This window comes from Mobula birostris, chromosome 2, assembly GCF_030028105.1.
Source record: "Mobula birostris isolate sMobBir1 chromosome 2, sMobBir1.hap1, whole genome shotgun sequence".
Classification (NCBI taxonomy): domain Eukaryota; kingdom Metazoa; phylum Chordata; class Chondrichthyes; order Myliobatiformes; family Myliobatidae; genus Mobula; species Mobula birostris.
Window position 1 is genome coordinate 105275669 of NC_092371.1, and position 14316 is coordinate 105289984.

Consider the following 14316-nt stretch of genomic DNA (forward strand, 5'->3'; position numbering starts at 1 on the left):
GCAGAAACTCAGAGAGGCCAAACGGGGTTATCACAGCCGTTTTGGGAATGTCTTCCCAGCACACAGGCACCTGAAGGTAGCCCCTAACTAGATCGACTTGGAAAACATTTACTTTTCAGCTAAATGTGCCGAAATGTCCTGGATATGTGGGGCTGGGTAATGATTGGGGTGATGGCCTCGTTAAGGCGTTGGTAATCACCACATGGACGGTTTTGGAGTTAGGGACCATATGGAGGGATGAAGCCCAGGGGTTATTTGACCAGTGTGCAACGCCATGTCTTTCCATGTTGGCAAACTCAGCCTTCACGGTTGTCTGCTTTTCTGGGTTCAGTCTATACATGTGGGCATGGACTGGGGGGCCAGTTGTGGGAATGTGGTGCCTGACCCCGTGTTTTGTGACTGTCATGGAGAATGTGGGCTTGCTGAGGTCTGGGAATTTGCCCGACTGTCAAACGCAAATGCGGTGGCGCGTGCACTTGGCAGAGTTGTTGTGAGGAACTTACTGGGGGAGCAGCGTAACGACCTAGAGTCCTTGACATCCACGAGCCAGCTGTTCTGAAGATCAACTAACAGTCCTTGGGCACACAAGAAATCTGCACAGAGCAGAGGTCTAGCCACTTCAGCCAGGACGAAGTCCCATGTGTAAAGTTACCCACTAAAGCTGAGCATCACCTGTCAGGTCCCGTAAGTCTGCCTCCTGCTGCCATTGGCAGCTTCCAGCGAGGTTTCATCATTCTTTGCCTTCTGATCAATAAGTGATGCTGGCAGTACACTCACTCGAGCACTTGTGTCACATAAGAAGCTTTGCCCTGAAAGGGTGTCCGTAATGAACAGTTCACATCCCTGGCAGCTGGAATCCACGGTATTCACAGACCTCTGATGTCTTGATGTGCTGGAACTGTCGAAGCTGCAAGGCGGTCAGCACTCCCTGGCGTTCGTACCAAAGCAAGCATGGTAAGAACACAGGCCTGGTGTCGTCTGTTTTGCAGTCATGGGTGTCCTTCTGTTGGGGTCCTTTCTGACCAGGTTTATTGTGGTAGAGAAGGGAGCAGGAATGTTGCACTGCTGCCTAGCTGAGCGTGGACTATCAGCCACTTTAGCAAGCTCTCTATAGTCATTCACGGGTGCATTAGTGAGGGCTATGCAAACTTGATTAGGCATTTGCTGCATGAAGAATTCCTTAAAAATAAAACAAGGATGGTGATTTCCCTAGAGAGACAGCAAGTGGTCCATTAGCTGCAACGGCTCATCATCGCCGAGGCTGGGCAAGGAGAGCAGCTGTTTGGTGCACTCAGGCTCTGATAGTCCAAAAGTCTGTAAAAGGTGAGTTTTCAGCGTTCAGTATTTATCGTGTTCAGGAGTTCTAGCAGACACATCGCTCTCACAGCTGTGGAACTGCTGAGTGACGCTACCATGTAGTAGAATTTGGTGTCATCAGCGGTGATTTCTCGCAGCGCGAATTGGGCCTCAGCTTGTACGAACCAAGCGATGGCATTTTGCTCCCAAAACTCCAGCAGGTTCAAAGCAACTGCATTGGCCAACAAATTCTATAACTCCAGAATCGTCCTAGAGAATCGGGGTCACCAATGTACATTCTCGCTAATAGTTTAATGTTTACGAAAAACCGTAGCAATTCATTTATTGTCATCCAAACACTGAACACAAAGCACGTAAAAGGACTTTATGTAATTATGTCATCATGTCAGACCAGCCTCTTAAAGTGAGCCCCAATTCAATGGTGGTGGCCGTGAATTATGTACGTTTCCGTCAATTACGTCACCCTACACAATTAGAAATATACAGTGTAAAAAGTAAATAGCGCAAATATAATACCGAAAATAGTGCAAATTGAAAGTGAAATAATGAGGTAATGTTCATGGGTTCATGGGCCATTCAGAAATCTGATGGCAAAGAGGAAGAATCTGTTCCAAAGAAGTTGAATGTGGGTCCTTGAGCTCCTGTATCTCCTCCTTGATGGTAGTAATGAGAAGAGGACATGTTCCAGATGGAGACCAACACTCAAGCTCAGGAATTCCTGCGCTATGCCAATCTGCTTTTCTATGTCTGTCTCCTCTAACTTTTCTGCTCAAGTTTCTGAGCAACTGTTCGGATGCATGATGTGAGTCTTTGTTAATTTGGTATTGATAGCTCCCGGGTACCCTGAAGTACCAGGGAACAATTAACCACACTCAGAAGCTACAGTCAATTCTTGACACTATTAATGAAAGGTCATAAATCTGAATTATTAACCCTCACTCTTTCTCTAAAGTTCAAATTCAAGTTCATTGTCATTCAACCCTTCACAGGTACACCACCAAATGAAACAATGTCCCTCTGGACCAAGATGCACAACGCAGTATATATAACTCCTACATAACACACAAAGTAATATTACCACAAATAAATTAACAAAGATAAGGTGCATTTAAGACATAAGTTAAAAAGTAACCAGAATAACAAAACTAGTGTCACTTGCGTGGTGAGACCCGGGTGGTAGCAGGGAGTTCAGTAGCCTCACGGCCTGTGGGAAGAAGCTGTTTCCCATCCTAACAGTTCTTGTCCTAATGCTATGGTACCTCCTGCCTGATGGTAGGGAGTTAAAGAAATTGTTGGACGGATGGGATGGTTCATTGTTTATGCTAAGGGCCCTGCAAATACAGTACTGCTGGTTTACAATAGTATGTGTCTGAAGGGTGGAAAAGAGACCCTAATGATCCTCTTAGCAGCCCTCGCAAACCTTTGTGAGGTCTTGCAGCCAGATACTATCTGACCTATTGAGTATTTGCTGCATTTGTTGTTCCAGAATTCTGAATATCTGCAGTGATTTATATATTCTGCATTCCAACCTTTGGTCCACTTAACAAGAGCTATTCTATTTTCTAAAAAATTGAATCCTTCCTTATGAACAGATTAATCAGAACATACAAATACAAAACTGATTTTAATTTACATAAAGCATTATGTGAATCACCTTGTGATCTTACTGTTTTATTTTGCTATCCCTAACCCAAGGCAAATTGCTCAATCAAAAGATTAAAACGAAAGTTTAATGTAACCCAGTCAAGAGTTACTTTATGTGTGTCTGCGCAAGTCAATTCAGAAGAATGGAAAATGAAAGCCGAATGGTCAAGAAAAAAATGCTTCAAAGTTTATTCCTTAAATCTACAAGGTAACGTGGCCACTAATATCATAGCTAGAAAGACATTTTGCATCGCAGTGTAACTGTCCTTATAAGCAACACTCACAACATGCTGGAGGAACTCAGCAGGTGGGGCAGCATCCGTGGAAACGATGAGTCAATGTTTTGGGCCGGAACCCTTCATCAGGACTGTAGAGGGAGGGGGCAGAGGCCCTATAAAGAAGGTGGGGGGAGGGTGGGAAGGAGAAGGCTGGTAGGTTCCAGGTGAAAAACCAGTAAGGGGAAAGATAAAGGGGTGGGGGAGGGGAAGCAGGGAGGGGATAGGCAGGAAAGGTGAAGAAGGAATAGGGGAAAACGTAATGGGTAGTAGAAGGAGGAGGAACCATAAGAGAGGTAGTACGCAGCTGGGGGAGGGGGCAGAGTGAAACTGGGATAGGGGAAGAGAGGGGGAGGGAATTAAACTCAGGTTGGAGGAGCAACACCTCATATACCGTCTGGGTAGTCTCCAGCCCCTTGATATGAACATCGAATTCTCCAACATCCGGTAATTCCCTCCCCCCCCCCCCTTCCCCTATCCCAGTTTCACTCTGCCCCCTCCCCCAGCTGCTGAGGAGGGTTTAAACTAATTTGACAAGGGGGTGGGAGCCAGAGTGATTGGGCTGAGAATGGGTTACTTGATATACAACCAGATGCAGTGTGTAGTGAGACTGTGAGGAGGGACAGGCTGATGATAGGGCAAAATTGCAGTCAGTTAGATTTTAAATTGTAACAAGGGGCCAAAATTGTAAAGGGTAATGAATACAGGACTGAAGCTGTTATATTTGAATATACCCAGTATACAGAATAAGACAGATAATCTTGTAGCACAGTTACAGAATGGTATGTATGACGTTGTGAATATTGCTGAGTCATGGCTCATATCTATATGGAACGAGCAGCCAAAGCGAGTGGTTGAGGGAAGTACAGCATTTAAAAGGCATTTGGACAGCTACGTGGATAGGAAAGGTTTCGAGGTATATGTGCCAAGTGTAGGTAAAGGGGACTAGCTTAGACAGGAATCTTGGTTGGTATGAGTCAGCTGGGCTGAAGGCCAGTTTTCGTGCAGTGTGACTCTATGATGCTTTCACAACGGTTTCAACTGTAGATCATGTTTAAAGGATATTTCAAAACTGCTGTTTGCCATCAAAGATCTTTCTCAAAGTAGTCAATGTAGCTTGTGTTAAGGTTACATCGTTTTAACCTTTTGAATCTCAGGTATGATGCCTTGGCATGAATTTTAGGCTGAAAAAAAACTGTGACGATGTACAATAAATGACTAAAAAATACATCTAATATATAAACTAAAATATTTACAGAAGAGACTGCGTTATTCTCTCAAAGTTTTATTTCATTTTGATGTCAGTATAAGTGAGCTGCCTATTCCATTGTCCTTTAATACTCTCCAAACACATCCTGATTTCTTTTCTGACCATAATTATCATGCAGTTACCTTACATTCAGGTTCAGCGTAAAATTGCCATTGAACTGAATGGCAAATGCAAAAGCTGTACCTAATTAACCTACAATAGGACACATAAGCAGATTTCCTCAACCTAAATGCTATGAAATCTGGAGAACCACAGTAAGTTTTTTCTTTGCTGGACTCCAGTAGCAGAGCTGACTAACTTACCAGCTGGAATCCAAGACCTCCAAATATGGTTACACATGCACTCATGTCTTCCATTTGCTTACATTCCTAGGTGAAAAATGCTCACATGTTGTGTCAGCGTCTACCAGTAGAATTCAGCACAGTATATTTTATCTTTTCTATAACACATGACATCCAGCAATATATTTATTTTTGATTTACTGTTACATGTGCAAATGATCCAATGCTTAAATTTGAGAGAGAGTTATGGACACCTTTATGAATTTCTGGCCACAATGCTGCACTCTGACTTCAAGTTAGATTATTCTAAGGAAATAGTAGTGTGGTAGACTTATTCCAACCTTATTTTCAAAAGCCTTCCTGCAGTGGTTTTAATAATTGATAATGTTGTTTTCTTTCTCCTGCATCCAGCAATATTAATTGTCCCTTTGGCTGTGGTTGCCTTTGCCTTGGGGCTCGCCACTGCAGGCATTCTCTGGAAACTTTTAAAGAAGGAAGCAGTCTTGCCAAAGTCTTTGGTAAGTAGACTTGTTTTGAGTAAATTGGGAAGGTGGTCTCGGGGAAATGCACAGCAGAAATGTGGAGGTTGTTTAGGGGACACTTGCAAGGGGTTATGGATAGGGTTGTCCCATTAAAGTGGGTAAAGGATGGCAAGATGGGGGAACTATGGTTGACAAGGGAAGTGGAATATTTAGACCACAAGATGTAGGAGCTGAATTAGGCCATTCAGCCCTTCAAGTCTTCTCTGCCATTCCATCATGGCTGATTTATTATCACCCTCTATTCCACTATTCTGCCTTCTCCCTGTAACCTTTGACGCTCTTGCTAGTCATGAACCCATCAACCTCTGCTTTAAATATACCCAATGACTTGGCCCCACAGCTGCCTGTGGCAAAGAATTCCATGGATTCACTTTAGACAAGAGGAAGGAGGAGGCATACTTAAAGTTTGGAAAGCAAGGATCAGAAGGGACTCTTGAGAGTTATAAGGTAGCCAGGAAAGAGCTTAAGAATGAACTTAGGAGAGCAAAAAGGGGGCATGAGAAGAATTGAGAAAAACTCGAAGTTACCCTACACGTACATGAAGAACTAGAGGATGACTAGAGTGAGAGTGGGACCAATTGGGGCTAGAAGAGGAAATATATGCCTGGAGTCGGAGAAAGTAGGGGAGGTCCTTAATGAATATTTTATTTCAATGTTTGTCAGGGAGAGGGGCCTTCATGAATGTGAGGTCAGTGTAGAAAAGACTAATGTGCTTGAACATGTGGTTAAGAAGAAGTCAGTGTTGGAGCTTTTGAAAAATATTAGAATAGATAAGAGCCTAGATACACTAGGTTACTACAGTAACCAGCCAGTGGTATAGTGACATCCGCACCGGACTTCGAGATGAATGGTCCTGAGTTCGAATCTGGCCATCAAGCTTTCCATCTGTGCTGTGTAGACCATCAAGCTAGCTACTCAACCTCATTAAAAAACAGACAGAAATCCTAAAGAAATGGCAAGGTTGTGACCCAATGCGCCACAAGGAACAACTACAGAAAGTGAGTGAAGAGATTGCTGAGGCATTGAAGATGATCTTTGCATCCTCACTGGCCATGGGAGTAATGTCAGAAGATTTGAGGGTGACAAACGTTGTTCCCTTGTTCAAGAAAGGTAATAGGGATAATCCTAGGATTTATAGACCAGTGAGCCTTAAGTCAGTGGTGGGAAGACTGAAGGAGAGGATTCTTATGGGCAGGATTTGGGAGCATTTGAGAAGCATAGTCTGATTAGGGATAGTTGTCATGGTGTTGTGAAGGGTAGGTTGTGCCTCATTAACTTGACTGACTTTTTTGAGGATGTGACTAAACACAGCGATGAAGGTAGAGCAATGGATGTGGTGCATTTGGATTTTAGTAAGGTGTTTGTCAAGGGTGGTGGCGTAGAGATCCAACTCTACCAAAGGAGGTGTAAGGAGCTCCTTCCCCCTGCTAGCCTGCTTACCCCCACCCCCACTCTCGATTAAGGTCATGTGAAGCCATGGGAGCAGATGGTGGGTGGTCGTATGAGCAGTTGGTGGATATCACAAGTCCTGGTTCTACGACCATTGACGCCATGCACTCTGTCTCTGAAATGTATTGATAATGGCTGGGGTCACCTGTTTTGTAAAGACACTGCCCAGAAGAAAGCAATGGCAAAGTTCTAAAGAAAAATTTGCCAAGAACAACCATGGTCAAAGAGTGTGATAGCTCGCGTCATATGACATGGCACGTAATGATGATGATGTTTGACAAGGTTTCCCATGGTAGGCTTATTCAGAAAGTCAGGAGTCATGAAATCCAGGGAAACTTGGCTGTGTGTATGCAGAATTGGCCTGCCCACAGAAGGCAGAGAGTAGTTGTAGATGGAGCTTATTCTGCCTGGATATAAGTGACCAGTGATGTTCCACAGGGATTCCGTTCTGGGACCCCTGCCCTTCGCGATTTTTTAAAATGACTTAGATGAGGAAGTGGAAGGGTGGGTTAGCAAGTTTGCACATAATACAAAGGTTAATGGTGCTGTGGATGATGTAGAAGGTTGGTGTAGGTTACAATGGGACATTGATAGGATGCAGAGTTGGACTGAAAAGTAGCAGTCGGAGTTCAACCTGGACAAGTGTGAAGTGATTCATTTTGGAAGGTCGAACTCGAAGGTAGAATACAGGGTTAATGGTGGGATTGTTAGCAGTGTGGAGGAACAGAGAGATCTTGGGGTCCATGTCTGTAGATCCTTCAAAGTTGTCATGCATGTAGATAGAATGGTTAGGAAGATGTATGGTGTGTGTTGGCCTTTATTAGCTGGGGGATTGAAGTCAAGAGCCATGAGATAATGTTGCAGCACTATAAAACCCTGGTTAGCCCATATTGGGAGCATTGTCTTCGGTTCTGGTTGCCTCATTATAGGAACGATGTGTAAGTTTTAGAGAGGGTGCAGAGATATGTCATGAAATTTGTTGTTTTGCTGCAGTGGCACAGTGCAATACAAACAATTTAAATAGGAAATATGAAAAATGAGTAAGTACGGCAAACAGAGGGCAAAAAGTGAGGTAGTGTATATGGGTTCATTGTCCATTCAGAGATCTGATAGCGGTGGGGAAGAAGGTGTCTATAAAAGACTGAGTGCGCCTGTCACCCCCTCTCTGATGGGAGTAATGAGAAGCGGGCATGTCCTGGCTAGTGAGGTGATGATGTATATCACGTCTTTGAGGCATCGCCTTTTGAAGAATTGCACAGACAGTATACGTCTGTACTTACTATGTAACTCCACATTGTTACCATGTACTTATTTAACCGATTCTAACATGTCTATTAACATTGAACGTGTCAGTGCTCTAATCTTGAACCCTCTGCTTCCTAGATACTTATCGTAAAGGCCATCAAGCCACATGTAGAGAAGATTGAAGAAGACACTGTATCTATTGTGATTAAATATGAAGAAGTGAGTTCTGGTGAGCATGATCACATCACCGAGGAAGTTACTGAACCCAGCACAAGTCCGGAGGAGCCGGAACCACACGCCGCTGAACTGAAATACACTGGGAAGGTCTGTGAATATGACAGGCCTCAAAATCTGGAGAATGTCCTTTAATTGTCAAGGATGCTGCCTCCTTTCGTTGCAACTCCTTGTCCCAGGCAGATATTGTACGTCATTATTGCCATGCTCTGCAGTTGATTTGTATGAAAAAAGTACAAAATAAATTAGAGTGTGCTCTGTAATGAATTGTAATCAGATTCACAATCAGAATTATGTTTATTATCAATGACATAAGTCATGATATTTATCATTTTGTGGCATCAGTATATTGCGATACATAAAATGTTACTATCAGTTACTGTAAGAAATACTAAAACATTAGTTAAATCACCCTGAAACAGTTAAATCATCTTAGAAAGGAATTCCTAATGGAAGCCCAACAACTTAAGGTTTAGAATCTTTTCAGGATCCAGCTGGTATCAAGAACCATACAACCATAAGACACAGGAGAAGAATTAGGCCATTTTGCCCATCGAGTCTGCTCCACCATTCCATCATGGCTGATTTATGATCCCTCTCAACTCCATTCTCCTGCCTTCTCTCCATAACCTTTGATGCCCTGACTAATCAAGAACCTATCAACCTCAGCTTTTAATATACCCAGTGACTTGGTCTCCACAGCCACCTGTGGCAATGAATTTCACAGATTCACTGCCCCCTGGCTAAAGAAATTCCTCTTCATCTCTTCTCTAAATGTACATTCCTCTATTCTGAGGTTTTGCCCTTTGGTCCTAGGCTCCTCAGCATGCTGTAGGTACCAACCTCTCTACATCCATTCTATTTGGGCATTTCAATGTTTGGTCAGCCCAGCATTAAGGGAAGAATGTAAAATATGTTGGCTCAATATGCAAGTTTTAATAAAAATAGAGAAATAACAAAAAATAATTGTTTACTTTTTGTACAACATAATGTTGTGGTTTACTTTAAAGTGGTCATTATTGTTATGAAGGCAGGCACACATTTTCACTCAGCAGTTAGCATAAATAACACACATCAAAGTTGCTGGTGAATGCAGCAGGCCGGGCAGCATCTCTAGGAAGAGGTACAGTCGACATTTCAGGCCGAGACCCTTCGTCAGGACTAACTGAAGGAAGAGCTAGTAAGAGATTTGAAAGTGGGAGGGGGAGGGGGATATCCAAAATGATAGGAGAAGACAGGAGGGGGAGAGATGGAGCCAAGAGCTGGACAGGTGATAGGCAAAAGGGATATGAGAGGATCATGGGACAGGAGGTCCAGGGAGAAGGAAAAGGGGGAGGGGAGGAAAAAACCCAGAGGATGGGCAAGGGGTATAGTCAGAGGGAGAAAAAGGAGAGAGAGAGAAAGAATGTGTCTATATAAATAAATAACAGATGGGGTACGAGGGGGAGGTGGGGCATTAGCGGAAGTTAGAGAAGTCAATGTTCATGCCATCAGGTTGGAGGCTACCCAGACAGAATATAAGGTGTTGTTCCTCCAACCTGAGTGTGGCTTCATCTTTACAGTAGAGGAGGCCGTGGATAGACATGTCAGAATGGGAATGGGATGTGGAATTAAAATGTGTGGCCACTGGGAGATCCTGCTTTCTCTGGCGGACAGAGCGTAGGTGTTCAGCAAAGTGGTCTCCCAGTCTGAGTCGGGTCTCACCAATATATAGAAGGCCATATCGGGAGCACCGGACGCAGTATATCATCCCATCAGACTCACAGGTGAAGTGTCGCCTCACCTGGAAGGACTGTCTGGGGCCCTGAATGGTGGTAAGGGAGGAAGTGTAAAGGCATGTGTAGCACTTGTTCCGCTTACAAGGATAAGTGCCAGGAGGGAGATCAGTGGGGAGGGATGGGGGGGGAACGAATGGACAAGGGAGTCGCGTAGGGAGTGATCCCTGCGGAAAGCAGAGAGAGGCAGGGAGAGAAAGATGTGGTTAGTGGTGGGATCCTGTTGGAGGTGGCGGAAGTTACTGAGAATAATATGTCGGACCCGGAGGCTGGTGGGCTGGTAGGTGAGGACCAGGGGAACCCTATTCCTAGTGGGGTGGCGAGAGGATGGAGTGAGAGCAGATGTGCGTGAAATGGGGGAGATGAGTTTGAGAGCAGCCTCCGGGTCCAACATATTATTCTCCGTAACTTCCGCCACCTCCAACGGGATCCCACCACTAAGCACATCTTTCCCTCCACCCCCTCTGCTTTCCGCAGGGATCACTCCCTACGCGACTCCCTTGTCCATTCATCCCTCCCATCCCTCCCCACCGATCTCCCTCCTGGCACTTATCCTTGTAAGCGGAACAAGTGCTACACATGCCCTTACACTTCCTCCCTCACCACCATTCAGGGCCCCAGACAGTCCTTCCAGGTGAGGCAACACTTCACCTGTGAGTCGGCTGGGGTGATATACTGTGTCCGGTGCTCCCGATGTGGCCTTCTATATATTGGCAAGACCCGACGCAGACTGGGAGATCGTTTTGCTGAACACCTATGCTCTGCCCGCCAGAGAAAACAGGATCTCCCAGTGGCCACACATTTTAATTCCACATCCCATTCCCATTCTGATATGTCTATCCACGGCCTCCTCTACTGTAAAGATGAAGCCACAGTCAAGTTGGAGGAACAACACCTTATATTCCGTCTGGGTAGCCTCCAACCTGATGGCATGAACATTGACTTCTCTAACTTCCGCTAATGCCCCACCTCCCCCTCCTACCCCATCCGTTATTTATTTATATAGACACATTCTTTCTCTCTCCTTTTTCTCCCTCTGTCCCTCTCACTATACCCCTTGCCCATCCTCTGGGTTTCCCCCCCTCCCCCTTTTCCTTCTCCCTGGGCCTCCTGTCCCATGATCCTCTCATATCCCTTTTGCCAATCACCTGTCCAGCTCTTGGCTCCATCCCTCCCCCTCCCGTCTTCTCCTATCATTTTGGATCTCCCCCTTCCCCTCCAACTTTCAAATCTCTTACTCACTCTTCCTTCAGTTAGTCTTGACGAAGGGTCTCGGCCTGAAACATCGACTGTACCTCTTCCTAGAGATGCTGCCTGGCCTGCTGCGTTCACCAGCAAACTTTGATGTGTGTTGCTTGAATTTCCAGCATCTGCAGAATTCCTCGTGTTTGATGTAGCATAAATAACCGTTTTGCTGACATTGACTGATGGGCAAATGTTGGCTGGGAAAGATTCAAAGCGTTTTCTCCATCACCATCTAAATTAAGAGATTTCCATTTTCACCAGAATAGGGTGAGAGGATCAATCACCTGTTGAGGCTCGCAGGCCTGTGGTAAGGCCTCAGTGGAATATCATCAAGGGCCCTGCCATTCCAGTGCTTACTTCCAGTAGAAGGAAGGTCAGTGAGCCCCTGGTGGGCAAAGGAAATGATTCTAAGATAACATCAAAACCAGTCTGAAGAAATTCAACATCACCTGCACTCAATAGATACAAGAGAAAACCTGCGGATGCTGGAAGTCCAAGCAACACACACAAAGTGTTGGAGGAGCTCAGTAGGCCAGAGAGCATCTATGGAAGAGAGTAAAGAGTCGGCTGTTTACTCTTTTCCATTGATGCTGCCTGGCCTGCTGAGTTCCTCCAGCTGTTTGTGTGTGTTGCTCAATAGATACATCTGGAGGAAATCCGCTCAAGAGGAACTTGTGCTACATGAGAGCAACCTCCGTTGTATTACTGAGAACAAGCAGCAGTTGTGAAAGGAGGGACTGAGCAACCGAAAGACCCAAACACTGACCACAGCCACCACTTAACCTGTGCCCACACCGCAGCAGAATATGTGGATCCCAGATCAGCCTCTACAGCCACCTGAGGACCCACCAATAGGCAACGCCTCGGGAGAATGTCAGACCCAACTCAAGTGATCGTACTACTATTCCAGTGCAATTCTGTAGCTTGCCAGTCAGGTAAATGAGATATAAGCAAAGGTGAAAGCAAATTCTATAAGAGCATTAGGAGTAAGTCCTCCAAACCAATTGTGTCCTAACATCAATGAGCCTCTGGCCTACTAGATTGGGAATTCTGGCTGTCTATCTAGTTTAACACACTATGGGGGAATGCAAATTTTAACAAATGAGCTACATTTAAATCAGGCTTTATCCCCCTGTTGGTTGAGGAATTTCCGATCTCCATCCCTATTGGGTACCAGGGTGGCGATACGTCACCCCTTAGACACCCCTCCCCCATCACGTGAAGCCATGGGAGCAGGTGGGGGATGGTTGTATGAGCAACTGGTGCACATCACAAGCCCTGGCTATGCAACCACTGACGCCAGGCAGACAATCTCTGAAGAGCATTGATAATGGCTGGGTTCACCCATCTTGTAAAGACACTGCCCAGTAGAAGGCAATGGCAAACCACTTCTGCAGAAAAATTTTCCAAGTACAATCATGGTCAATAGACCACGATCGCCCACATCATACAACATGGCATATAATGATGATGATAATTTCTATTGAAGTCCTATATTGGGATAGGTATCTTAGTTGTGCATTTTTTTGTTGCAGGGCATAACTTTATTACGTTCACCTTCACACCTTATTCTTCTTCAGTAGTTTAAGGAGGAAAATCAGAATAATCCTAGAAACTATAGGCCATAAATTCCATTTTCTCATCTTAAATCAGTGGCAGGGAAGTTTTGGAGAAGATTCTTAGGAGATGGATTTACCCACATTTGGAAAAGCATGGACTCATTAGGGAGAGTCAGCATGGCTTTGTGTGGGGGATGTCACATCTCAAACTCAACTGAAGTTTATGTGGAGGTAACAAAGAGGAAACATGCACTTCAGAAAAACATTTGACAAGGTCCCTCAATAAGATTAAACTACATGCAATCTGCAGCGACTTAGTAGATTGGATTCAAAATTAGCTTGGTCATAGAAGGTAGTGTTGGACTTGTGTTATTGTGGCTAGAGGTCTGTGACAGAAGAACAGTGCTGGGACCTCTGTTTTTAACATATATAGGTGGGCTGAGGAGCAAGTTTGGAGACAACAGAAAAATGAATGGAATTGCAGATAGTGAGGAATTTTGACAAATGATACACTAGTTGGAAATTTGGGCAGAGAAATGGCAGATGGAGTTTAATCTGGGCAAGTATGAGGCATTGCATTTTGGGATGTCAAATGCAAGAATACAGTAAATATCAGCATCCCTAGGAGCATTGATGTACAAGGGGATCTTGAGGTGCTTCTTCACCACACTGTCTACCTGTGATGCCACATTCAGGGAATCATATGCTTGTACTCCTGGGTTTTTCTGTTCGACAGCACTCTCTTTGTCTGTCCTATCCTTGCTGTCTTATCTTGTGTCCATTTATTGATGCCACACTAAGACATAAAGCCTTTGGAGAAGATGAAAAAATGACCCAGAGTCATTCTCCTCGGAATAGAAGAGATTGTAAGTAAAACGGATAAAGGTATTTAAAATCATGAAGGGTGTAGGCAGAATAGATCAAAAGAGATTGCTCCTGTTGGTGAAAGGATCAAGAACCAGAGGACACAAAAGAAAGGTGATTGGCAAAAGAACCACATATGCAATAAGTGGTTGGGGTTTGGAAAGGAACGCCAGGGGTCATAATGTAGATAGGTCCAAGAAGAAGAAGAAGAAAGTCCTTAACTCCGAGTGGAGTCATCGGGATGGATGCTATCGTGACGGCGTTTTTTTAGCAGGCTTTCTTATTTTTACGAGGCCGAGTTGCTAGCTCAACGCTCAACCCAGCATGGATGGAAAGGGTGCAAGGGAGCCGGCTGGATTCGAACTCGGGAGCCTTCGCTCTGAAGTCTGGCGCTGATGCCACTAGGCCACCAGCTGGCTAGATAGGTTCAACCACGGTGGTCAAAATAAAAGTTGTTAAGTGTTGGAAAGAATTTGCAGGACGATGTGGAGTGAGCAGCAAGGTTGGACTGAACTTGTAGCTTTATGTTAAAGAACAACATGGTTAATTTAACAAAACAGTTATTGGATCTAGTCACAAACAAGAGAAAATCTGCAGATGCTGTGAATCCAAGCAA

General features: G+C 44.7%; 1 protein-coding gene across 2 annotated transcripts in view; it reads left to right on the top strand.

The window, feature by feature from the left end:
- Window positions 1–9202, top strand: part of LOC140189217 (interferon gamma receptor 1-like) — an 88274-nt gene extending 79072 nt beyond the window's left edge. For both annotated transcript variants that reach the window (XM_072245910.1, XM_072245915.1), the window contains 3 exons: window positions 3013–3169; window positions 5199–5305; window positions 8162–9202. In XM_072245910.1, the coding sequence (XP_072102011.1) occupies window positions 3013–3169; window positions 5199–5305; window positions 8162–8392 (495 nt within the window). In that variant the 3' untranslated portion in view covers window positions 8393–9202. The remainder of the gene's footprint in view (window positions 1–3012; window positions 3170–5198; window positions 5306–8161) is intronic.
- Window positions 9203–14316: the final 5114 nt, after the last annotated feature.